The 24,219-nt window shown below is 42.7% G+C and overlaps 7 protein-coding genes across 7 annotated transcripts; 4 read left to right on the top strand and 3 right to left on the bottom strand.

Moving 5' to 3' along the window:
* The first annotated feature begins 29 nt into the window (after positions 1 to 29).
* LOC143906963 (potassium/sodium hyperpolarization-activated cyclic nucleotide-gated channel 1) lies at positions 30 to 10,996 on the top strand. The gene is made up of 12 exons (XM_077423382.1): positions 30 to 169; positions 347 to 521; positions 4,673 to 4,798; positions 5,439 to 5,677; positions 5,784 to 5,999; positions 6,333 to 6,492; positions 6,577 to 6,710; positions 6,925 to 7,115; positions 7,429 to 7,634; positions 7,916 to 8,125; positions 8,197 to 10,304; positions 10,491 to 10,996. The coding sequence occupies exons 3-11, from the start codon at positions 4,697 to 4,699 to the stop codon at positions 8,488 to 8,490; spliced, it is 1,752 nt and encodes a 583-aa protein (XP_077279508.1). The 5' UTR covers positions 30 to 169; positions 347 to 521; positions 4,673 to 4,696; the 3' UTR covers positions 8,491 to 10,304; positions 10,491 to 10,996.
* Positions 2,517 to 4,450, top strand: LOC143906934 (nucleoside hydrolase-like). The gene is made up of 5 exons (XM_077423318.1): positions 2,517 to 2,750; positions 2,991 to 3,174; positions 3,249 to 3,365; positions 3,832 to 3,968; positions 4,118 to 4,450. Exons 1-5 carry the CDS (start codon positions 2,517 to 2,519, stop codon positions 4,448 to 4,450), a joined length of 1,005 nt encoding a protein of 334 aa, XP_077279444.1.
* Positions 8,896 to 10,734, bottom strand: LOC143906974 (uncharacterized). Its single transcript, XM_077423404.1, has 3 exons — positions 10,551 to 10,734; positions 9,801 to 10,289; positions 8,896 to 9,320 (listed from the first exon to the last, which is right to left on the bottom strand). The coding sequence occupies exons 1-3, from the start codon at positions 10,732 to 10,734 to the stop codon at positions 8,896 to 8,898; spliced, it is 1,098 nt and encodes a 365-aa protein (XP_077279530.1).
* A 1,416-nt stretch (positions 10,997 to 12,412) lies between the features above and the next one.
* Positions 12,413 to 14,431, top strand: LOC143906982 (ninjurin-A). The gene is made up of 2 exons (XM_077423416.1): positions 12,413 to 12,552; positions 13,031 to 14,431. The coding sequence occupies exon 2, from the start codon at positions 13,069 to 13,071 to the stop codon at positions 13,765 to 13,767; it is 699 nt and encodes a 232-aa protein (XP_077279542.1). The 5' UTR covers positions 12,413 to 12,552; positions 13,031 to 13,068; the 3' UTR covers positions 13,768 to 14,431.
* On the bottom strand, positions 14,314 to 18,599 carry LOC143906973 (uncharacterized). The gene is made up of 6 exons (XM_077423402.1): positions 18,426 to 18,599; positions 17,249 to 17,513; positions 17,037 to 17,121; positions 16,424 to 16,635; positions 15,637 to 16,002; positions 14,314 to 14,768 (listed from the first exon to the last, which is right to left on the bottom strand). The coding sequence occupies exons 2-6, from the start codon at positions 17,366 to 17,368 to the stop codon at positions 14,421 to 14,423; spliced, it is 1,131 nt and encodes a 376-aa protein (XP_077279528.1). The 5' UTR covers positions 17,369 to 17,513; positions 18,426 to 18,599; the 3' UTR covers positions 14,314 to 14,420.
* Positions 17,939 to 22,206, top strand: LOC143906977 (protein spaetzle). Its single transcript, XM_077423408.1, has 6 exons — positions 17,939 to 18,193; positions 19,577 to 19,886; positions 20,099 to 20,313; positions 20,754 to 20,813; positions 20,935 to 21,038; positions 21,132 to 22,206. Exons 1-6 carry the CDS (start codon positions 18,140 to 18,142, stop codon positions 21,400 to 21,402), a joined length of 1,014 nt encoding a protein of 337 aa, XP_077279534.1. The 5' UTR covers positions 17,939 to 18,139; the 3' UTR covers positions 21,403 to 22,206.
* On the bottom strand, positions 22,019 to 23,976 carry Spec2 (CDC42 small effector protein Spec2). The gene is made up of 2 exons (XM_077423445.1): positions 22,842 to 23,976; positions 22,019 to 22,624 (listed from the first exon to the last, which is right to left on the bottom strand). Exons 1-2 carry the CDS (start codon positions 23,115 to 23,117, stop codon positions 22,610 to 22,612), a joined length of 291 nt encoding a protein of 96 aa, XP_077279571.1. The 5' UTR covers positions 23,118 to 23,976; the 3' UTR covers positions 22,019 to 22,609.
* Between the last annotated feature and the right edge of the window lie 243 nt (positions 23,977 to 24,219).

Below are 24,219 nucleotides of genomic sequence, written 5' to 3'. Positions count from 1 at the left end.
GATTGGGCCGCAAATCGCGGAATTTTCCGACGCATGCGTCTACCCCCGCACGCGCACGTGACCGATCAATTTCATGTAAATAGTAGTGACACTCTGTCATTATAACGCTGTTCTTTTCAAGTGATGTGAGAAGAAACGAGAAGAAGTAATCGCTTGTTCTTTAAAAGAGGTGCGCATTATTTCTCTTTGTGCCTAATTTATCTAGATAAGTCTGTGTTAAGCAAAGTTTATCATATATATTGTTTGGATAATTCATCGCATCTTGTATTCTATAAGTCGATTGTGTTTTTGTCACCTAGTTCACCCATAGGCATCGTACACGTGTATAACGATGTAACCGTTTCAGTTACAGAAACACTTATACTTAATTTTGATGGAATTGAGTGACTTCGCATCGCTACACATACTTAATATTGACCGTATAGAGTTAGGAGATCCGATGAGATCGTTCTCCTAGAGATCGACAGATCTTAATGAGGGATCTTCCAAAAGGGGTTCTTTGTCACCTAACTTAAGAAGCGGTATACTATAAATTTTTATAGTATGATAGTTATAATTATTAAAATCTAGCCTCTAGTATATATATTTAAAAAAGCACGCATATTATATATTATTTTCTATGTTTTATCTTCTTTCAGAGAAGGAATATGTCCTTTTCCTCACATTTTAATTATCATATGAAAAATATTAGTTTTCGTAGCCAACCAATAGGCAAACATGATGTGATGACCACTTCCTTGTTGAACGCGTTGTAAAGAATGTTCTTAGTTTTAGTTCTCAGTACGGCGGCAGTAACAGCATATCTTACAGTTAGACTTGTTAGGCTTGCGATCCCTAACAACTGAGATATATGTTATGCATTTTTTATAAATTGTCCTAAACTGGAAATGATTGATCTTAGCTTCTGTAACAATATTACCGACCACTCGATTCAGCAGTGGCAGCAAATGTATCCGCATGTGGCCATAAAAAAAACAACGAATGACTAGGAGGGGGTTTTATGTAGAATTAGGTGATTAAGGATAGTTCAAGAACAGATATGTAGAGGTCGGCTATTGTAAAAACATAATAAATACGCGGTAAACTAAACAACATCCGTTTATGACCGTTCCCGTTAATCCCGTTACAGCGTTTGCTGCTTCAAGTTACAAGTTACAATCCAAAGCTACGTTCGATTCTTTTCGACAATTTCGCTCGAACATCGTCTCGTTCTTTCCCTCTGGAAATCCCTTTTTGAGCGTGACGCGAGAATCGACGAAAATACCGAGATTGAAGAGATTTCCCTCCCCAGTGACGAGGTTAGAAAAGCCGTTAAGGAATGCTTTGCGTAATATTTAATAATAATAATATCTCATATTTATATTGATACATTAAATTATATAACTATAAATTGTACAGAATATAGCATTATATAATATATTAATGATATTCGATATCAAGATAATGTTACATAATACTGTATTTAATGTGTATTATTAATGTATTAAATGAAATGAAATGTTAATATGTTAATAATATTGTGTGTGTGTGTGTGTGTGTACTGTTAATTTTATATTATTTAATATCCATACTGTGTATTCATATCCTCGAATGCAATATTTTGTCTATCGGAGTTGCGATCCTTTCTAGTCCCGCGAATTTTCGTGACCCTTGTACTTAATTTTTGCACCTCGTGCGAAAATAAAACTTTCGCGTCTTTTGAACTCGAAAACAACGTTGAAATAAGAGCGCAAAATTACTGAAATGCGTACGAGTCGCGATTGCTTTGAGTTTGGGTTTTGAATTAATTTCCACCGAGGATCCATAATATATTATATGACGTTACATGTAGTTCCTATACCTGCGAATTCTCGAGTTTAGATAACGGATATAGAGACAATCGCACACTTGAATGAGCGACAACACATAAGTACACGCAAAATGCAATTAAGATTAAGATCCAACTTGAGTTCGTATCAAAATTTTACAGCACGTTACCTTTCATATTTGCGAATAAAATCAATATCTTTCTTTCTCGTTTGTTCAATCCGAGTGTATCGGGATTCTTTAAAAGTAGTCGAGACTATTCCGAACCACGGGCAAGTTAGCGAACCGCGATATCTGAGATTCGCCATTTCGCTCGCGACCGGAATTGGCATTAAGAGTGCTGGTGCTCTCGTGAACTAAAACTGTGTAAAAACTAATTGTAAGTAATAAAAACAATTATATCCGAGATTCCCCGCCGCTGGGCTTTCTCTGCTTTGCAATTTTTATGCCAATGCGCGCAACACGCTAGGATTTATATACTTATTTTTGTTAGTATATACCCATGCTAACGAGTCTGTGATAAGATTCAACTTTTATCTCTTTGCGGTGACAAACAAAACGCGTTATCAACGGTACTTTTTTATCAATCCTATAAATACGAGAGTACGTCTCACCCGAGTCGCACTCTAATAATAAATGATAACGTTGCCGCGGTATACCTCACGCGACTCACGTGCACGTGCGTTTTCCGCGATAAGAATTATAAGAAAATGCTATTGGCGGTAAAGTCCGAGATAGATATGCGCGAGGTGAAGGCTCCGAGGAATATTATCGTGGACTGTGACGCCGGTATCGACGACGCTCTGGCCTTGATCGTTCTCTTGGCTGGTCACACAGACGGGAGAATCCACGTTAAAGCCATCACCTGTGTTAACGGTAACACCAAAGTGGACAATGTCGTGAGAAACGTGTTCAGAACGCTCAACGTATGCAACTGCACGGATGTAAGTTAATTGTCATTCGTTTACACATCCGGTTTACCGGAACGAAGGCGAGAGGATTAACAAGATTTTACTATATAATATTAATTGTATCTTTTGCGCTGAATTTGTCTCAACATTCTTTTAAATATATATTATCGAGTCATATTTGTAATTTTACAACGGCGAATCAGCTGACCGTACAATTATACAAAAATATACTGAAAGACTTAAAAGCGCTACATGTGAAATTGTTTCATATAGATACCCGTTTATCGAGGAGCGTATTCGCCTCTGCTGGATACTCCAAATGCGAAGGAAACGGCATTGGAGCAGTATCACGGAACTGATGGATTCGGAGATGCGTTTGCCGACGACCCGGACGCGAGCAAACTTCAACAAGAGCATGCCGCGTGCGCGTTACACAGAATCACGTCGGAGGATCCAGGTACAACCCAGTACAACCCTCTCTTTTGCTACAATTAGCTTAATTAATTTAATAACAACTGTTTTATAATTAAGGTAACATTTCCGTGGTCTGCATCGGTCCCCTGACGAACATAGCGATGGCTATGAAACTGTATCCAGAGTTTGCGGACAACGTGAAGGAATTTTTTGTGATGGGTGGAAATTCAACTGGTATAATTATTTGTGTTAATTGAATTAGTTCGCGGTCTCGTTATAAATTCCATTGGTAAAGCCTTTAAGCGACACAAAGTTAATAAGATTTGACAAGATTTTACTTGCACGCATCGTTATAATCAACTGAGATAACGTAGTTGACATCGTTTGGCTGTGCATATAGTTAGTATGTGTATAATTGTGTCGCAATATGGGATGGGATGATTAGGAAAACTACATTGCCGTATAATTGCATTATTTAAAATGGGAATGAGCCTAGCGCTCGTGATATTTTTATATATATAACGAACTGAAAACATTATATAGATATAACTGAGCGATTGGTATATTGCTTAGATTAAAAAGTTCAGAGGCAAATTATATAATAGAGACAAGAGAAGTGTCTGCATCAGTGTCAATAAAAAAATGTTATCCGTGTGTAAACAAAAGTGTGTAGAGTAACAACGATAAAATATTTTCAAAGCACAGGGTAACATAACTGCGCAAGCGGAATTTAATTTCTACGCGGACCCGGAAAGCGTGCACATCGTACTCAACAGCAACAACAAGCCTCTATGGTTGTTCCCATGGGAGTCCTGCTTAGAGACCAGAATTACACACGTACCTACAGTTTTATTCATAATTACTGTCAATTATTAAAAAATTATCATAAAATAAATATTATATTGTTACTATAGTAACTAATAATTGTTCGAGTCAACCTTTATTATTAGCACGAAACATAGTAACTTTTGAAATAAATTTTTCAGGAATGGCGAAGGGACGTGTTAGGCAAAATAGACAAACCCTGCGTGCATATGATGAACGCGATCGAGGACAGCAGACGCTCACAAGCGAAGAAGCATTTTCCTTATTATACTATGTGCGATGCTTTCTTAGCCGGAATCGTGTTGATACCTCATATGGCCAAGAATGTCGTCGCATGGCACGCGGACATCGAATTGACCGGCAATAGAACTCGGGGCCAAGTTGTTCTCGATCATCTGTTGTCGAACAAACCGAATGTGAATTTGATACACGGTTTTGATTCGGAGATTTTTAAGAAAATTTTACTGGACGCAGTGAACACGATTCGTGATTAACGGTGACTATCATTCTGTGAAATGTAACTGTCATCGGTGAATAAAAGGATATAAAAGCGAATATACTGTTTCTATCTTGCGTCTGATTTATTATTTGATTATTATTGAATTAATAGGTGTTTAAGTTTCCAAATTGTTAATTTTTGCATTAGAAATAAAATAAACTTTTTGTATAATTTCCATGTAACGTTTAAATATTAATTTTTTCTTTTTAATTAACAGGGAGTTATAACAAAGGACATGTAGATGAGAAGAGACTGGAGAATTTACTTTCAAAGTCACGTTAAGGAAAACGATATGGATTTAATGGCTCTTGTACCTGATTTTACAACGGCACCAATTATCCAGGTATGCGATCATCATCCAGGAGAAATGCCAAGAAGACAGATTTTTATTCTAATTTCATACTCACTCATTAATATTTACTCGTATGAGTACATAATATAGCAAGGAACTTGTCCAAGTATTGAAATTAGTTTTCGAAATATGTATATATATATATATATATATATATATATATATATATATATATATTGCATATTGCAACATATTGCAATTAATTTATTTTATTTCGAATTGCATTTTAAAATATAAATATATCGCGTTTATGTAAATTTATCTTTCTTTTTCCTTAGATAGAAAATTAGGTGAGAGTGCGGTTTTTAATCGGAGTGGGAACGTATGTATTCCAACTCTCACTTAACTTTCTTCTACCTGATTATTTTGGAAATAAAGATAGAATTATGAAAGCATAGGTATTTCGGTGTTATTCAAAATAAAATAATGTAAATAATTATTTTCTAATAATTATATGTTATGGTGTGTCTTTAAAAAAATTTGTGTTACATAATTTAAAAAAATGTTAATTGTTAAGGAACTGTAAAGATTTTATATCTTTACATGGACTGGAATAAAATAATATTTTGGAGATGTCAACAAAAATTGTAATCATTAAATATTAAAGTAAGCGAATATATTAATTGTATAGCGTGAGCCGCGCGTGGAGCACGTTTGTGAGATGCCGCCGAAGGAGGATTTATTGCTGAAGATAATCCCCGAAAGTTCTCCTTGGTCGAGGCTACGGCGTTGGTTTCTTAGTACACGGATAGCGTCGCGAAAACATCCGTTGACGCTATACTGCCTGAAGAGTACCCAGGCGATCGATTACGAAATCAGTCGACACCTCAAGTCCCATCCCTACATGATCCATCCCTTTAGTTCTTTCAGGTCAGTTGCGAGTTCTTTCCACAAAAAATTACTGAATTAAATAATGAATTCGCTAGATCTATTTCTATCTCGAAACAAAATTAAACCGCCATAATTTCTTATATAGAATATGTTGGGAGTCTGCGATGACGCTGTTTATCGTAGCGGCTCTGTTGGCCACTCCAGTCTTCCTCGCATTTTATTTTGACGAATATGAAAAATGGTATATCTTTAACCTTGCGATCGACGCTGTATTTATGTGTGACATTGTGATCTGGTTCTTCACCGGTTATTATGATTCTAATACACATTTGATAGTTCTGGACCCGAGAATCGTAGCGAGGTAGGAATGCGATAGAACACATTTGGTTTTAATCAGTAAGATCTTATAGTTTCCAAATTGTCTTGGATCCATTTTTAAATAAAAGAATGGAGATTATGTGTTGCAAAGCTTTCCTCGTATAGAAATCATGTGTGGACTCCATAATTTGATTCTGCGAACTTAAGTCCATGTTTTTTTCTTTTTAAGTTTACTATGCATTCCGAAATCTCTATAGCTCTTATAGCTTTATGTTTACTCCTTTGATCTCCGTTCTTTTTAAAACGCGGATTTGAGAGTTTATTTGGAAAAGTGAGAGTTCTTCGAGGATTTATAAGGCGATAATGATCATCGTAGCAAGTATCTACGGGGTTTCTTCATTGTGGACATGTTATCAGTACTACCATTGGAATTTCTTATCGTGCTCTTCGAGTCGATGTGGTACTTGGCATCGTTGAACCTGTTGAAGATACTGTGGATTCGAACCGTCATCACTTATTCACGCAGACTCTATTACGTCAGGATTCGTATCCAATTGTAGCTCACTGCGTAATGGAATTCGAAATTTTGCTCACTTGAATGTTAAACATGAAAATTCCAGGTATATCGAGTTAATTTCCATCTGTACGAGGTAGCGAAGATAAGCGTCATCATCGTCGTATGTGTCCACTGGGCCGCTTGCCTGGAGTATTATTTGCCGTTAGCGGTCGCCAAGATAATCGAGCAAAATGACGCGTTAGTAATCGACACACACAGAATTTACGCATTGTGCACCAAATGGGAAATTTGAACGCTTACATATTATGTTAGCAAAATAATAGCTTATATATATTTTTTTTCCTGTTGTTTATATAGCACATCTAATGTGTATCAAAGGGATGTTTTCCTCCCGCAATAATAAAATAAAATACGCGACTAAAAGTATAATAAAAGAACAAAAAATTTGTAGATCATGGATTATTCGATCGTCTTACATGATGAAAAGGAGAACAAAACTTGCGATCTATCTAACATGTGTTAACAGAGCTGTTATCGCCCTGATCGGATCCACGCATTATTTGCACGTCAGCGCCCCAGAGGATATTATATATAATCTAATTCTTTCTGTCCTCGGAATGCTTGGATTTATTTATCTGCTGGGTACGTTTATCACGCTTAATTGGACCAATTTAAAAAGTTTTTCAAAATTAAATATTAAGTTAAGTGAAAAATTGTATCAATTTAAATACTAATTAATTTAGCAAAATACTATAGACATATTTGGATGTCAGAACAAGATTTGAAATATTGATTTTTATTTTTATGTTACAATCTTGATAAAAATTTCCTATCTCTTCCGAAATCATCTTTTACTTTAATTTACGCAATCTTTCTCGTTACGAACTTGTTTTAGCCTAAAATTAAGTACTGTGGTTTCACTATAATCGATAAGTTTTTCAAAACGGTTATGCAGCGCGACTCTCGCAGTTAATGATGACGTTTCATTCCACCCGCAAGAGACATTTGAAATTAATCCAGCAGCTACAACGGTATATGAGGTACAAGGAATTGCCATATTCATTGCAGCAACGATTGCTGGCCTACTACAATTACCGCAATAAAAAAGGATTCGAGAGGGACAAGATTATTATCAACCACGTATCGCCCTACTTGCGAGAAGTACGTGGTACCTTGAAAAATTTCCCGAGAAATTTATTTCCGAAGAATACAAAAGTGGGACCTCTTATGCGATTACATACCAATGCTTCTGCCAATGATTATAAAATTATTGCAAAACCATGACCGGAAATCATTTGGTCCGCTCTCGCGTTTTGAACGTCGCTCATGAATTTTCTCTATTACTTCATAAAAAAGATAAATGATACACGAATGATATATACCTACGATTTTTCTGAAATTATATATGTTCTTATATAGAATTGAATCCTTTATCGTTTCAGAAGCTTCTTTTACACAAGTATCGCCGATTGATGAATACCGTGGAGCTGTTTGGATACCTGCCGCAAACAGTGGTGACACAATTGATCGGCGCCGTGCGCTCTGAGATTTTTATGCCAAACGACGCGCTGGTCAAAGCCAGTACACGCGGCGATGCTTTGTACTTCGTCGCCTCCGGCACCGTGGCCGTCCACAACAATGTGGGGAAAGAGGTGAAAGATTTTATCTGTCTCGAATTGGATTTCAAACTGTTCAACTGATCTCAACTTTGACGTTTCCGCAGATTTGCCACTTGGAGGACGGGGCATATTTCGGTGAGCTGGCCCTGTTGATGGAGGATGAGCGCTGGATCGCGAGCGTCGTTGCCGCGGAGAATTGCGAGGTTTACGTGTTATCGCGCGGCGACTTTCAATACGCTCTGACGCCGTATCCCGATCTCCTTGCACATTTGCAAAAGGTCGCATTGGCGCGTCCGGAGCAGACGCCGCTGCTCGAGAAGGCCCACGAACTGGACTCGCCAACAATCATGTCCGGGAACGTCAATATCAGCAGCATAAAAGTCAAAAGGAGGGACTAAGCTGTCGACGCGAACGTCGTGAAAGCGTTATTCTCTTTATTTGTCTTAACTTGCTTTATTATTATATATTAATGGCGTTCATTTTTATAACTTTTCAATAATTTCATTTATTTTACTACTAATTGCGTACAACGGCAGCATGTTTATTATCGCTACGGGAAACAGCCTACTGAGAGTTAATTATTTATTTAACGATTAAAACTTGAACAAAATATTATCAAACTCTTTTCGCTGTTGTAACAAATCAACAATTAACAATAATCGCTCGGCACTGAAATGAGAAATCTCATTAGTTTTTTAACCGTTGACGGATAGCAGGTTTACGGCGCGAGGACTGCATTTAATTTTTCGACCATAAAAACAAGTTTTATGTTATCCCCTTTATATGGATTATCTCCGACCTGATCAGAAGCGGCGAATCTTTCGTTTTTGTGGGTTCCTGTACGACTGCTGGTACACAGAAGTGAGCCGCCAGTGCTCGGGGTAATCGGCATCCCGACAGCCGCTCACCACGCTGAATGGCGGTGCCAAAGTGTCAATGCAGAAGGCGCGTCTCGCGAACGGAGTTCTCGGCCGCGGCACCGTCATCCTCATCGGTGGTAATCCATTCCTGCGGGCCACATCGTCGCCCGTCGTCGACCAGCGTTTTTCCTCGAGACCGAGGGCGGCACCCACCGCAGACCGGATCAGTCTCGGATCTCTTCTTCGTCGCTCGAAGTCCGTTTCCGTTTCGCCCGCGCCGTCGCGACAGGCCGCGCATTTGCGTTCGGTGATGCGCGGCACAGAATTCGACCTCGATGGCTTCTCACGTCGCCGTTCACCACGGAGTTCTACGATCGAATTTATTATTGTTATTTTGTTATTTAATTTCTCGCTTGAAACATGTGTAAAATGCTTTCCTATAGGCATCTCTCACGGTAACAAAATATATATAAATAATATATTATCAATTATAAAATAGATCAATACATAAATTCAACATTAGCAACAATGTTAAAAACAGAAATATATTTCTTTATAGATAATCAATGATTACGTAATATAATATAGCAGTTCAATTTATAATGAATACGATTAATAATTAATAATTTAGTTTTGTAGAAAGTTAATTGTAATTAAATTACAATATAAAGATAAATTATAGGTAAATCAACAGAATAAGTGCATATAATTAAAGGATAATTTTCTAAAGAGCAAATAAAGTATTACTTGAATCGACTAACCGCGATTGAACATTCTCTTCCTCCAAAACTGTCCGAGAATGCTCGATTACGTTCTTTCTTTTCCGTGTTACATATATTATTTCTCACCGTTGCAGGCACGATCGCAGCAGCATTGATTCCTCCTCGAGTCTGTCTCCGCCTGGTCCCGCCTCGCACAACTGCACTTGTCCTTCTCCCCGCTACAAGACAGAAGCTCGCGATTTTTCGGCACCGGCGTGTGCTGGATCATGGCAAAGATCGCCGGGGCCGTGCCGCCCTCGGAACCGTCGATATGCGTCGGTCTTCGCGGCTCGTACACCGGGTCTTTCGGCGTCTCCCAGCAGATTGCCAGGTCCATTCGGGTTTCCGGCTTCTTGCAGCCGAGCGCGGGTCCGAACAAGCGGTTCTCCATCCTCGTTGCCGTGGGGTTCGCACGATCCGGATTCCACTTTGCGTCCCGTTCGCAGCTGGGTGAACAAACGCGACATCCTTTCCCGAAGACGGAATCGTTCACTCGATCTGGAAGCGGCTGGTGCCGCAAGTTCTCCGCGTGCAATCTCTTCGCCAAGGCGAATTTGTCAACGCAGGAAGCGATCTCTGGAGCGAAAGAAGGTTCTTTTATATATTAATATTAGAATTACGTTAAAAGAATCACAAATAGGAATACTTGTCTGATATATAACTATTTAATTCTTTATGAATTAATTCCATTTAATTGTAATATAACTCTAAGCATTGCCATTCGAACAAATCCCGAGCGAAAACCAAAGGTCTTTCTACTTCGGACTGTCTTTTCAGGAGATGAGGATGAGATCTCAGGAGAAAAAGAAGAAAAGAAAAAAAAGTCTTATACGTCACCATTCTTCCGTTCGTCTTCCTCGGAGGTCATATGGAACTTGAGACATTCAGGTGTATGTCTTCTCGGAGAGAAGGTCGTCCGCTTTTCCGAGGCGTGCTCGGATCGGCAACGTTTGCGGGGGTCGTCGCTCTTACGGACGATCGATTTAGCGCGACAGCGAGCGCAACACTCGTGCGATTCCATATTCACTCGCCGGTCCACTACTTAATCTTTTACATAACGGACACGCGATTCATTATTAATGAGCAGTTCGGAGGGACAGAGGCGCGTCCCCGAGACACATCTTCCAGCGGGAGTAGCTCGGAGGGAGGCTCGACAGGAATCGCCGTTGCCACTTACCGTTGTTCTCCATTTTTTGGACACTATCCGGAGAATACCTGAGCACCACCATAGGAATGCCTCGATCACGGGATGCTTTACTCCCACTCTCTCGACGCCGGTTTCCCTGACGACATGATAATTCATAATTCGATAGCAAGTTCGCTATAGTTACTACCGCGAATACTTGCATATTTGTACTTATATTATTATCCTTATCATTGTTGTCAATTAGAGAATAATAATTATATCATCCTATCAGTATCTCATAACCGGGATTTATGGACAAGAGGCATGATTGAAGCATTAATTTTCCAAAGCGGAGAGAATGCTTTAAATTCATTTGTTCCGACGCGCGAGGAACAAATGGGATTGCGAGAGTAATTGAAGGAATGATTTCGGAGATTTCAGCTTCATTTCATGGAATCCACACGCGTGTTCGAAATCTATTAACTCATCTTGTCTATTCATCGCGCATCCTACGCCCGCGCATGAATTCACGTCACGTAAACGTAACGCGGAAAATCGAGAGGCTCTGGGAAACACCGATGACGCCTTCTCGAAATTACGTATTTCTAGAATCTAGGTCGATGCGAAATGTTGATCACTCTGTGTACCTGCAGACCGAGAATGTGAAAATGCAAAACATCTCATGAATATTATGAATATCATTATCACGCGACGCATATTTTGGAAAAAAGTGCTTCTTGCTTAATTACATAGGCACGATTAAAACGGGAGAGGGAATGAAGGACAGACGCGGACGACGTGTTTGTATTTATAGCGGCGAATCTGTGAATGCCTGGATCATTGCCATTCTCCCTTCCACTTTGGAAGAAAACCTTGAAGCGCGACTCGAAATCGCCAGCACATAGCTATAATAGTATATAAGTACACGCGACAGTCGTAAACTAATGCTCGTCCGATTCTCTTCCGTTTCTCTACATTACTGATAAAATATTAGTGATGCCACGAAGTAGGATAAACAGCGAGGTGCTACGATTAAATGTCAAGTAAGTATTTTGCTGAAAATTTGAAAATAACACGGTTACGTGTGTTAAATCGTTCTTTCCTTATACCCTCTTTCAAGGAAGAACGATTTTAACGTATGTATGTATGTATACATAATGTATTATTTGTTATTATAACGAATTATAATTGAAATTACAGCATTCAACACTTTGATAATAACAAAAATATAGCAAGAGTTAACAATTAGAAATATTAATACACTTGTTCCTTTCTTGCAGGATCAAGATTGCATTCGTTAATATGAAAAACAACTGGTCCAATCATCCCATTAGTTAATCCTAAGTTAATAAATCGGAGAGACTGCAACTTACAAAAAGATTCCAAGAGGAGATAAGAAGAATTCGCCGCGAGTGTTAATAGCTCGCCGGACGGACCGAGCGTGCGTAGCTTTAATTACGGCAACGATCGTACGTTTTCCCAACGCGACACGAAACGGCTGGGACCCATTGGGGAAACCACGCGGCCATGATAAACGTCGTAGCGGCGATCGTGACGTGAGGAAGGATGAATCAGTTGCGGCCCGCGGCAGCGAAACCACTGAGTAAATCGTCGGAGAACGTCAAGCTACTCGTGCCGGACAGTCCGCATCGCGAATCCTTTGTTCGTTCCGTGAAGACGGAGAGGACCTGCTCCTAGGTCTTTTTAATTACGGTGAGTGAGTAAGATAATACTGAAAATAAAAGAATAACAAACTTTGTGTAAAATTTGACTGCTAAAGGGTGAGCGAGTAACCACGTTCGATTATACGTACTTCAAAACATGCACTTGTTGAGCGATCAAAGGTAACGGAAAAAAAATAGAAGTGGTAAAGTACGATTGCAAAGCATGTAATTACAAAGAATGCAAGCTAAAAGAGGAAAAAGAAGAAAATTACAAAGTGACTTGTTGGATTTAAAAAACATGCGAATTTTATATGACAATCAGTCGCGATTAATGGTAACAGATGTCAGAGATAAATGTGGTGGTGCGATACAACGCGTGAAACGTTCGATCGATTTGAGGTCCATTTGCGGACTTTCGATCGCGATAACAAAGATATTCTTAGATACATATAGAACGGTATTATTGCTCTTTCGGGCAATAATAAAGCGAATGAACGAAATATGAAAATGTGCACGCTATTCCATAGGTAATCTTATCAACCGGGGTCTCCCGCGGTTCACCAACATGAACGGAAGCAAGAAGCCGGACGGCGATGAGATACTGTATCTGGACGAAGTCCACGACGAGGCGTTGAGACCCCTAACATCTACTAACTCGGAGGTAGCAGTTCCGTCCATTGGTCTGCGCGCCGGCTTCGCTTCGAAGACCGACGGAGATCTCGCGGACAATTCGCGATCCCGGAAGCCGTCGTTCGTCGAAACGGAGATCGACGAACATGACGAGAAGCTGGATAAAAAGCCGGTACCGCCGATCGGCTTCGACAACAGAAACGGACTGGAATTTCTCTCGGAACCACAATCCGGCTGGGCCAGCACAGTCTTCCCATCGCCTGCGACAGCCGTGCAGGTTATTACCCCTGACGTGAACGTCTACCAGCACAAAAAGACTCTGGCCCAAGGTATGATGGATCTGGCGTTGTTGTCCGCAAACGCGAATCAGATGCGCTACGTTCTCCAGACGGACGGCCGGCACCCGTACTTCTATCCGTCGCTCGTCATGATTAGCATGAGTCTGTTCCTGCAAATCGCCGTAGGCATTGGTCTTATATGGAACAGCGTCTACAACGTCAAGGAGCACGAACAAATGTGCAAGGCAAACAAGGCCAACAACTGGACGGTCATCGGCATCTTCCTCGTCACGATACTCAACGTCTTCATCTCGTCGTTCGGCGTTGTCGATCAAACAGTTACCGTCACGACATAACAATTTCTTATTTTTCTTTTTGCTTTTGATGCGCTCTCTCCCTCCCCCCCTCTCTCTCTCTCTTAACGATACGCAAAGTGAATGACCAGATAAAAATATCTCCGTTGTTTTTTAAGTAATACCAACACACAAGTTTAATTTTAATTGCATACAGAACCTTTATAACGTGTGTTTCTGTTCGGTATTCTATTATCTTAATGCATATCAATCATCGAATATCGCATTCGATACCGAAAAAAATTTTTAAATGTTATTTTTACTTTCAGGATTTCTCATTGCAATCATATTGCTTTATGTAAGAAGCGAGAAGTCACGTAAATCTTACACAATTGCTTCTTTAAATATTTTCTCATCGCTAGCATGAAAAACGACGAAGATATTTTCGATTCTTAAGTGGCTCATTCTACACCCTATACGCTTACATCGTTGTAAATTATATTCATTTATTTATGTAAAACTCGTCAAACACATAAATAATTTATAGTAATATAATTTATTTATGTGTCACATTATTACAGCAATATTTTTTTTATTTCAAAATAATAATAGGTAACGAAATGTTTACTGCAATAATAAATAATTCTTTTTTACGTGATATTATGCATTTATAAAATAATAATATAAAATGAGAATATATATATAACAACATATTGTTAAACGCGAACGACAGATGGTATCAACTTCAACATTCCCTTCAACTCGTCGGCCACGTGCTTTTTGTTTCGTTGAAAATTTTCCTTTTCGCGATCCTGGCGCTCATTCAAATCGTCCAACCAGCTCTGGGCCTCCGCGTTATTACATTGACTTCTGTGCGCGCGAGACGGGCAATTGAAGGCCGAGTTTCTGGAATCACCGTCGTCCACTGTCTTCTCGGATGTAAAAATTCCAAGTTTGTCTCTAATCACGTGACTTAACAGCGAGTTGAACGCGACGAGTTCCCGCATACAGATTACTCTTGGATTCGATTCCATAGATCTTTTGTGCTCCTGAATCACTGTAGCCTGCAATGCACATCGTTGCGGTCATGTCGCAATTAATATAACGTTGCCAGAAGCTTCGTGGTTCACTATATGTATAAAAATAAGTCTATTCCTCAGATACTCGCGTCGAGTTAATTTGATCCAGACAATTATTTTTCTGTTTTTTATCATAAAGAAAATTGGAAAAGATTATTACAAATATTTTTTCGTGTTCAGGAGATAATTGATATTTTCAATAATGCAATTTTTCCTCACTTTTTTATATTTTATTAGAGGAAGAATAAAACAATTTACATCACGATTAATGCGAGGAACTTGTTTTCTGTCTCTCAATATAACTCGAGACAAATCTCTTCCGTCAAAATTCTCTCTTCCTTTCTCTCTTACTCTCTATGAAGTTCTTCCAGGAAATCTTTATTGTTTAACGAATGGTTCTCGAGTGTCTGCGACTGCGATATCTGAGATAAGTTTATAACGGAATCGGGAATATATATAGTTTTGAATATAGAACCCCCCGCTTCGTAATAAAGATAAATAAATCTTTCAAATCCAAGTGAAATGGATAGAAAACATAGATTCTTCGTCTTCGCGATACAAATTTATTTTCGACATCACAATATAATATATATCTATTATATATATCTATCCATTTCACTTGGATTTGGAAGATTTATTTATCTTAATTACGAAGCGGGGGGTTCTATATTCAGAACTATATATATTCCCGATTCCGTTATAAACTTATCTCAGATATCGCAATCGCAGACACTATTATATATATATATACATATATAGAAAGAGAGAGAGAGAGAAAAGTTTTCGGGAGAACTCGACGCGAGGTACCCGCGTGACTCTTCACTCTATACGTCTGACATCTTTCAAGATTTACCATCCATTCGAAGAATATATGCCGCTTTTGCAACCACTTGGCGCGCATGTCGAGCAAGATCCCGACCTCGCGGAATTCTCGCAACAGTCGCCGATCCTTCTCGAAGCTCCCGCCTCCTCCATCATCGAGGACGCGCGTCCTCGCGAGGCGTTTCGTCAACGCTAATTCGGATACGCTCAAATGTGGCAGACCACTCACGTCGAGGCTCGCCGCGTGCACTTTGGATATCAACTTGGCCCGCTCGCAGGCCAATTCACTGATTTCTCGCAAGTTTAGATTTACCGTGGCGTTTAGGTGCAGGATACCGTCGAATTCGGCGCTCGTTGATAACGGCCGATCGATCGTTACGGTAATTAACGACGGAGACTGAGTAGAACGACGAACGATCGAAAACAAAAGTAGAATGTAAAAAATATGTTGACGATAAGACAAATATGATTTTATTTGAGGGAAGTAAAATAAGAACGCTCGAATGCACGCACGACGAGTTAACGGTAGATTCAGATCAAGCTAGCAAAGCGAACGAACGAGCACGAACGAACATTTACGAAGGACGACTGAAGCATGCGTTTTTCCTTCTCGATACACGAATAAATAAAGAAAGAAAAAAACGCGCGGAAAAATAACAAGTTACGCGAACTGATTTTCTTCAGCCGTACAGCAAAAAATCCCGAAATTTTATTCCACCTTCGAGATCCGCTACTTTCCATTTCTATGGCATCTATCCAGCTTAAAAAATAGATTTATACTCATCGTACTCATTTACGCTAAAAATGTCGATACTAACTTTCGGGGCATCTTCGCGGGAGCATTCAGCACCCAAGACCCCGTCGGCTAGTTTCGCTCGAAGAATGGCAGTCAGAACGTCCCGCGTTCCCAGTAACCAAGCCAAAGTTATCAACGCGTCCCTGTTACGTTCGCCGTCTCGCGACAAGCCGTAAAACTCGATCACCGGGTACTGCAAGAAGGCGAGGTGCAACTTGACCGCCGTCGACGCGTCTGGAAATAATAAGTATTTTACAAACCGTTTTATACAAGTTTAAATCTATTTTTTTCTACAAAGCACCTTAGCACCAATATAAAAGATCGTATGAGTAATTGAAAATATTTTTCTTTCATTTAAATATGTGCGCGATGTTTTTCGACAAGCGCGTGTATAGGTAACACCCTCTTTTCTGAAAAAGCACTATACCCTATACGTGCTACGCTAAATTGAGATCGCATATCTCTTCTTTCTTAAACGCCGACAATAAGAGCAATTTTACTCCTTAATTATAGCACGTACGTAAACATACATATATATATAACGTGCATGTTTCTCGTAAAAAGCGAGCAACCCGAACCGCGGATCTCGAGGACGATCTACAGTGCAATCGGAATGCAACGCGGTTGAAACGAACCGTAATCTCGGAAATCTACGTCGCCTCGCTTCTCTCCCGCGGCGTGATAGCTCAGCACGCGCAGGGTATTCCACAGCGTCTCGGCCTACGCACAAAACACGATCTCGCTTGTCAAATTCGTCAGATTAGGTTAGGTTAGGTTAGTGGGAGCGCATTCGAATCTCCGACGCCGCTCCGTACTCCGTAGTCCGTAGTCGGTAGTCGGTACTCACGACACTCTCGTCCGGAACGTTACGTTTGGCCAGCCTCAGGTGCTCGGGCGTTAAACCTACGTTTATCAACGAATTAAGGTATCCACACAACGCTGACAACGCGTCTCTCGCGTCGGACATGACGCCGTCGGCCGTCTCGCTCAGCCGTCTGCCGTTTGCCGCCAGTCGCCAGTCGCCGAGTCGCCGTCGCGCGCGCGCGCGATCGTTAAGGTCGAAGGTCGAAGGGTCCAAGTGGTCCAAGTAACGTTATTGCTTTTACTTCTCACTTTAATAAAATAGAATTTGCTTCGATTAAATTTAATTAAGATACAAATTTGAAAGAAAGAGTGAAAAAGGAAAAACTGTTGCATCTTGCCCCGCACTTGGGCACGCCCAAGGGGGACAAGGACGAGGGTCCCGATATGTGCGTTTCGCTTTTTCCGCGTCACGGTTCGCGCGGTCAGTCCTTACTCCTTCCCCGTTGCTCCTTCATCGTTCCTCTCCGGTCTCCGGTCTCCCTTCCCCAGGGTCCGGAGCCCGGAGCCGACGCGCCGGCCGCCGCGCCGGAAGCGAGCAAGCGAGTCAGCTAATCAGCTTTATCTCCGTCTCTCTCTCTCTCTCTCTCTCTCGCCTGTCACCCATATCAGCGGCGCGGCGGCGGAGGCGTTCCGCGTTCTTCGAGGATCTCGAGAGAGTTAGTCGGTATACCGCTACAACTGACCGATCGGTCACCGAAGAGTCACGAAGAGTCAGTCGGTCAGTCAGTCGGTGGAGTGCGGGCTACAGCGGGCTACGAGCTGCGAGCTGCGAGCGGTCGCATTTACTCGCACTTCGCACCGCGGATCGTCGAGTGGCTGGCGTGGCTCGCGGGAATCTTCGTCCGTCGTCCAAGTCTGCGCTTTTGAGTTTGAGATGACATCGAGCCCTCTTCTCTCCAAGTGGATCGTCTACCTGGCGCTCGTTCTGGTGAGGGACTGTCGTCTGTCGTCAGGGTCACCGGTGTCACCGTGCAAATACGACTGCAACCCCGCGGTTGCGTTCAAAATTAATCCTGGATTTAGCCCTTTATAGGAAATTAGCCCGCCGACCGTTCATCCGCTCTACTTGTACTTGGACGCGAACGCGCGTTTATTTTTATTCGCATACGTTATTTCCATTTGCAATGCCTTTCTCCGAGAATTCTTAAATCGTTACTCACCGCACGTTTACTCCAGGTTTACTCGATGCATGGGATTTATACGCGTGCGGCGCGGCGCGTGGAAGCCGTGCAAGTCGCGTGCCATGTCGCGGCGGGTTGAAAGACGCAGAAACGTGTTCCGCCGCGCGTTCCGCCGCGCGTATCCGCGGATAACACGATATACATATATATGCGCACTAAAAGCGAGCGGACAACTTTACCGCGGAGTGGCGCGGAGTTTAATATATATCACCATGCGGTTACATTATCTCTGTCTCAATCCTATCGCGGAATCAGCGGAATAACCGACCAGTTTTTATAAGAGAATAATTATAATATATATATAATGACGCGCGGACAATCGGACATTTTAAACCGAATCGTGCGCGCGCCCTTCCCTCCTTCCTCTATTCCATACAAATATTTGTTTCTAAATTCTTCTCTCGCGTGTCTCTTCTCACGGATTATCTGCGGTCATTGAGTCATCCACATTTCAATTTTATCTCACGCGAGCTCCTTTCTTCCTAGAACGTAAATTGTTTTACGTTTTTTTCCACTTTACTAATCTGACAAGGCTTCCCAACAATGTGCACATTTAAATAACACGTTTCGGAAGCGTCGTGTGAGTTGTGAGTTGTGACACACGTGTATCGAATGCACGGCAGTGCGATAATAAAGTGATGACAGGTGGATATCGCGGTGGGAGGAATCCAATCGCGAAACTGCGTTACGATTTACGATATAGTTTTCCACATTTAGAACCGACGGCGCTCTCTCTCTCTCTCTCTCGCGTGCATTTCGCGATTTTCGCGGAATTCCCCTTTCGTAAACAGATATCCGGTGATCGATTGCCCAAATGTTTTCGACGGAATCTCTATAGTCCACGGCCCGCGCGGAGATTCCCTCGCATTACTTACATAATCTCGTTCGCGCGTGTAACAGGATCGCATGCCGCCTCTCAGCCTTGGTATGGAATACGAATAAAATGATTTATCTATCTCTTATCGCCCTCGCGAACACGCTCGCGCGCAACGCGATTCACATGCGCCGCGCCGGAGAGCGGGGAGGACGGGTCTTTCCCAAGCGCGCGCGCGCGGACTTCGCGGAAAATGGCTTATTTTTAGAGAAGGAAAAGTCCCCGACTCTGTGTTTACTCCTTTTTCGTTCGGCAGGTGTACCAGACGGCGCGACTAGTCCAAGGACATCCTCACGTTTCCTCCTCGACGGTGTCGCCGAACGCTTTCGCGGAGGTGTCGTCGCCCGCCGGAAGTTCCTCGGCGCAGGACCCGCCGTTTACGATTTTAAAATTGATCGAGGCAGCGTACAAGAACCACGAATTGATACCACCGCAACAGTGGTCGCAGCGGCCCGACGACGACGACGACCGAGGGGTCGGACGAACGCAATGGCGGGACACCTTGGAGCAGCAGGAGTCTTCGAACGACGGAATGACGCAATATAGAAAAAGGATGTTGCTGCAAGGCACGTTTACCTTGTACAAATATCGACTCCGACTCCGACTCCGACTCGCGTGATCGATATTCTTTTTCAGCGACCCTCGGGGAAACGAATCAATATTACGTATATACTTGATCGAACGACTTACGAAATACGAAAACGTCAGCGCTGTCGTCTATTTCTTATTCGTAATAAATATTGCTGATTTTGAAACGAGGTACGTTTCGCTGTCGCAGTGTCGAGCACGACCACGTCGATGCACCGAAACTCGGACGAGATCGTCTTCCCGGACGGTAGAATCCCGACGATGTTGCCGGCCGCGACCGCGGCCGCGGCGTTGGCCTGCCGCAAGAGCACGTTCTGCGAAAACGTCGCCGACTACCCTAGGCAACTGGTGAACGCGGCGATAGCGCGGAACGCCAGTTTGAGGTTCTTGGAGTCCGTCGATCCGGTTAGAGATCATTTGTAGTCTGCCACGAGAGTCTGAGAGAGAGAGATCGTTCTCGTATCGTCGTATCGTCGCGTTGAAATCAATATTTCTTTTATATTCGACTGTAATTGTCCAGCTGTGTGCGCGTGCGCGTGTGTGTACGTCAACGGAACGAAGAATCGCGAGATCGACGTAATCGCGGCGAGTTACGTAAACTTCCGATACGCGAGACACGCGGAAAAGATATTGAAGCGCGTTCTGCCGACTCTGTTGGATAGTTTCCATGGTATTGTAATTTAGTACGACTACGCGCACACGCGCACAAACGATTACGCGCGATGAGGGATCGAGAGTTTAAATTAAAATCATTATCGTCATCGTGAAATTGTGCCGGTTTTAATTCTCGATATACGAGCGTTTGTTTATCTCGTTTACCAAATTTTCCGCATACGTCTTTTCAGATGCCCGACATCGAACAAAGGATAGATGCGACGGACGATGTGTCGCTTTGCCGATTTCGCGTGAGTTGATTCGGCTTATTTTTTACCGCGTATGCTCTTTAGATTATCTCTGTATCGCGTGATCTGTAATGAATATTAATAATATTTGAAATTGAAATATCATTGCGCGTGAAATTCGCAGGAACAAGTGGTATATCCGCAGACCGCGGAGAACAAGGAAAAGCAATGGTTGTTTATCGTGAATCAGGACGACCTGAAGCAAGGGATACGCATCGAGGTTTGCTCGTAAGAACTTGCACGTCCATTTGGAGAACAGTAATATGGAAATGCAAATGGAATCTCTTTATTCGCGATGAACTGCATCTTTTGATTTCGCAGGAACGACGGTCAGGAGTGCGGTACGATCGATGGCTTTGCCGAGGGCTACGAGACCATTTGTAAACAAAAGTTCATCTATCGAGAATTGGCGGCGGTGGGAAACGACGGTAACATCGTCAAGGATCAATTTCGGTTTCCGTCGAGCTGCTGCTGTCACGTCAAGTTCATCGGAGATCCTACCGCCAGGCTGGGACTGAGACTAAACCTGCCAGCCAATCGAACGCGATACAACGGACCGAACGTCTTCTCCACGTCAACGATGTTCCGATAAGAAAGCCAGGACGAACGAAAAGAGAGCGCGAGTGACGGTGCGGCTTTTTTTGTCTCATTCGTGCCTACGCGGACGTTCGGGACGCAGTCGTATCTTCGCGCGTTAAGATGTTCGACTGGAATGGCACGGTCGTTGACCACACTCTGATTAATCAATCAAATAATTTTATCAACCAACTCTGTCGTTAACCGTTAACGGTAAAATTATTTTGTGTTTCGTACATGGAAAAAAGTTTAGAGAGATTAAGAGCAACGAAACGTACGGTTGACAATTTTGCTGTAAACACGTTCGTCGATTAAATTACGCGTCGAGCTTGGTCGGACGCGCCAGCGGTTTTGGTTACCCCTTTTTTCTTTCGTCGGAGAGAAATAAAACCTACTTCCCGTCTTCGTTCTTTTTCCGCGTTCAGACCTCGCGCCTCACGCTTTCTATTTATATATATTTGTATTGCGTCTACGAATCGCGAAGGGCCACCGCCGGCGCCGGCCGTGCCGAGAGGGCGAAGAAGGAAGTTCGCGCACAAAGAAATTCGCGAGCCGACGACAATCGGCGACGTTGATTAACGGGAAACGGAACGGAGGTTTCTCCACGAAGTAACTAGGCAGGTTTCATATAAATATCGCCAATGCTCTCTCGTATTATTACGCAAACAATATTTGATAATAGGATAAGAATTACGTGTACAGAATTATATTATCATATGTGATATTACGCGATACGATTACTTATACGCTAATTACTTATCTACGTTGTATTTTCTAAATCTTACCAAGTAATTTTACAAATAAAGCGATACATTCTTCATTCTTGTACATACTTTTTTTTCGTATGGAACGTCAAATCGCCGACAAAAAGACGCGTGATTTTTAGAATACGCGTATAGAATGTTAGAACACTATTTTTTTTTAGACGCAACGCGTCTTCGGTCAAAAACATAGAGGTAAATTCACGCGATATGATTATTTCTGGCAGTTTCTCGTGGAATGGAAGTCAGAGATTTGTCCGTGTATATAAATTTGTCTTAATTCTCTAAGCGATGGTCGTACAAAACGCAATCTTGTCCGTATGGGAGAAATGCGCTCGTCTATCGGACGAGTAAGGAACATGGATATTGTAAAGAAAACATCTCACTTGTCCTTCCGCCATATCGTAAAGCTCTCGCTCCGTCTGCGTCGTGTTAAATACCCAGCTGCGACATCGATGAAAGCTATCCTCGGCACGTCTGTGACGGAAAGAGCAAAAACAATTCAACTGACCTAGGTAGCTCTGGCAAAGCGATAAAAGAGAAAAGACAATATTTTGCATAACGGGTGAGAAGGGATTGTCAGAAATGGGGGGGAAAAAAAATAATAATAAAGCTGGGACTCTGAAGAAAGAAAAAGAAAAAAATATCTGGGGATCGAGGCCCGGGAAGATTTTGAGGCTCGAAGCGTATGTACCTCGGCGCCAAAGTCGCCGTCAAAGCCACTCTTCCTCTGCATTTGCGCCTGGAGGTCGGCCAGCTGCGCGATCGACATGTCGATGTCGCCGCTGCTGATGTGCGCCGTGTGCCTGAAGTTCGTGGGCGCGCCAATCATGCTCCGGTCTATCCTGAGCCTCTGACGCGGCCTACCGCCGGCACCGGCGCCGGCGCCGTTCCGCCTGTTGTTCCTCGTCGCCCGCGGAGTCAGGCAGCACGTGAAACACTGCACCCAGAGCTCGTTGTTGCCGGCCATCTCTCCTGCGGCGCGTATCCTCGCGTATATCGTCGTGGGACGAGGGTCGTTCGTCGTTCCCTTCCGTGGACGGTCCCTTGACGACCCGGGAAGAAAGCTTGGAGATCTAGAGTCGAGAGCAGCCCGATGAACGACGGTCAACGACGGTCCTCGACGGTCCTCGACGTTCGCAACGGCTCTGCCTCGCGAGCGAGATAAGAGGATTCGTAACGTTTCAGGTTTCAGGTTAATCTGAGTAAAACCTCGCGGCGATAGAGGTTAGGTCCGCGGACGGTGCACGGCTGCACGGTGGTGTCACGAGTCACGCACGACCGTCTTCGGTCCCTGGTCCCTGGTCGCGCCGGTCTCATCCAGTTCCAGTTTCATCGGCTGACGAGGGCGACGAGCCGAGCGAAACAAACATTTCCGTGGAACGCGCGACTCGCGGCTGCGAAGGTCATCGTTCACTCGTTCCTTGCGAGCGCAAACACCGGAGGACGAGGAGGGCACGCAGACGCAGCCGCAGCGACGATAGAAACAAAGGCTCGCTCGGTCTTCGGTCTCCGCATTCGCGGACGCGACGCTCGACGTTCAACGTTCAACAACGTTCAACCTGACACGAGCGCTGTCATTTGCGCGGCCGGGCCGGCGCAAGTCGCAAACGCGCCAAAGCGCAACCCGTTTCACACGATCGCTTCGCGATTCGCCACGGTTCCTTTTACTTCGGCCCACTTGACGCTACAAATACTTTGGAGCGTCCTTCTTCTCCTTCTTTCTTCATTGAAAGAAAAGAGAAGAGGAATGCTTCGAAGCATTCGTATAGTGATCTGTAGCGTCAAGTGGACCGCGGCAAATTAGGTGTTGGGGAGAAAAGGAGGAGAGATGAACGGTGCAAAGTTCATCCACTATATACATTTAAATATTTTATACAAAATATATCGTTCAGCTGCGAAGAACAAAAACTTTCCCACGTGCCCGACAACCACCAGATTTTATAACATTTCTTTAAGATGTTCTTTCAAGAACGCTTTTTATTTTTTCTTAACAATTTAAACAAAATGCCTATACATATATATATGTATATGTAACGTACGTAATATTTCGATGAACCTTGTCTTTTATA

This window comes from Temnothorax americanus, unplaced genomic scaffold, assembly GCF_048541705.1.
Source record: "Temnothorax americanus isolate GAGA-0224 unplaced genomic scaffold, ASM4854170v1 Scaffold78, whole genome shotgun sequence".
Classification (NCBI taxonomy): Eukaryota; Metazoa; Arthropoda; class Insecta; order Hymenoptera; family Formicidae; genus Temnothorax; species Temnothorax americanus.
The sequence above is the reverse complement of the archived record's forward strand: the minus strand, read 5'-3'. Positions and strand labels throughout refer to the sequence as shown.

Excerpts from the sequence above, each read along its gene's own strand:
- LOC143906934 (XM_077423318.1), top strand. The coding sequence starts at position 2,517 with ATGCTATTGGCGGTAAAGTCCGAGATAGATATGCGCGAGGTGAAGGCT. Across the intron at positions 3,175-3,248 it reads AATCACGTCGGAGGATCCAG|GTAACATTTCCGTGGTCTGC; the intron begins GTACAACCCAGT and ends TTTATAATTAAG. Across the intron at positions 3,969-4,117 it reads TAGAGACCAGAATTACACAC|GAATGGCGAAGGGACGTGTT; the intron begins GTACCTACAGTT and ends TAAATTTTTCAG.
- LOC143906973 (XM_077423402.1), bottom strand. The coding sequence starts at position 17,368 with ATGTCCGACGCGAGAGACGCGTTGTCAGCGTTGTGTGGATACCTTAAT. Across the intron at positions 17,122-17,248 it reads ACGTTCCGGACGAGAGTGTC|GCCGAGACGCTGTGGAATAC; the intron begins GTGAGTACCGAC and ends TTTTGTGCGTAG. Across the intron at positions 16,636-17,036 it reads CGTAGATTTCCGAGATTACG|ACGCGTCGACGGCGGTCAAG; the intron begins GTTCGTTTCAAC and ends TATTATTTCCAG.
- LOC143906974 (XM_077423404.1), bottom strand. The coding sequence starts at position 10,734 with ATGGAATCGCACGAGTGTTGCGCTCGCTGTCGCGCTAAATCGATCGTC. Across the intron at positions 10,290-10,550 it reads GGAAGACGAACGGAAGAATG|AGATCGCTTCCTGCGTTGAC; the intron begins GTGACGTATAAG and ends CTTTCGCTCCAG. Across the intron at positions 9,321-9,800 it reads CTGCGATCGTGCCTGCAACG|AACTCCGTGGTGAACGGCGA; the intron begins GTGAGAAATAAT and ends ATTCGATCGTAG.
- LOC143906963 (XM_077423382.1), top strand. The coding sequence starts at position 4,697 with ATGAGAAGAGACTGGAGAATTTACTTTCAAAGTCACGTTAAGGAAAAC. Across the intron at positions 5,678-5,783 it reads CATCCCTTTAGTTCTTTCAG|AATATGTTGGGAGTCTGCGA; the intron begins GTCAGTTGCGAG and ends TTTCTTATATAG. Across the intron at positions 6,493-6,576 it reads ATTCACGCAGACTCTATTAC|GTATATCGAGTTAATTTCCA; the intron begins GTCAGGATTCGT and ends TGAAAATTCCAG.
- Spec2 (XM_077423445.1), bottom strand. The coding sequence starts at position 23,117 with ATGGCCGGCAACAACGAGCTCTGGGTGCAGTGTTTCACGTGCTGCCTG.
- LOC143906982 (XM_077423416.1), top strand. The coding sequence starts at position 13,069 with ATGAACGGAAGCAAGAAGCCGGACGGCGATGAGATACTGTATCTGGAC.
- LOC143906977 (XM_077423408.1), top strand. The coding sequence starts at position 18,140 with ATGACATCGAGCCCTCTTCTCTCCAAGTGGATCGTCTACCTGGCGCTC. Across the intron at positions 20,314-20,753 it reads TCTTGGAGTCCGTCGATCCG|ATGCCCGACATCGAACAAAG; the intron begins GTTAGAGATCAT and ends ACGTCTTTTCAG. Across the intron at positions 21,039-21,131 it reads ATACGCATCGAGGTTTGCTC|GAACGACGGTCAGGAGTGCG; the intron begins GTAAGAACTTGC and ends TTGATTTCGCAG.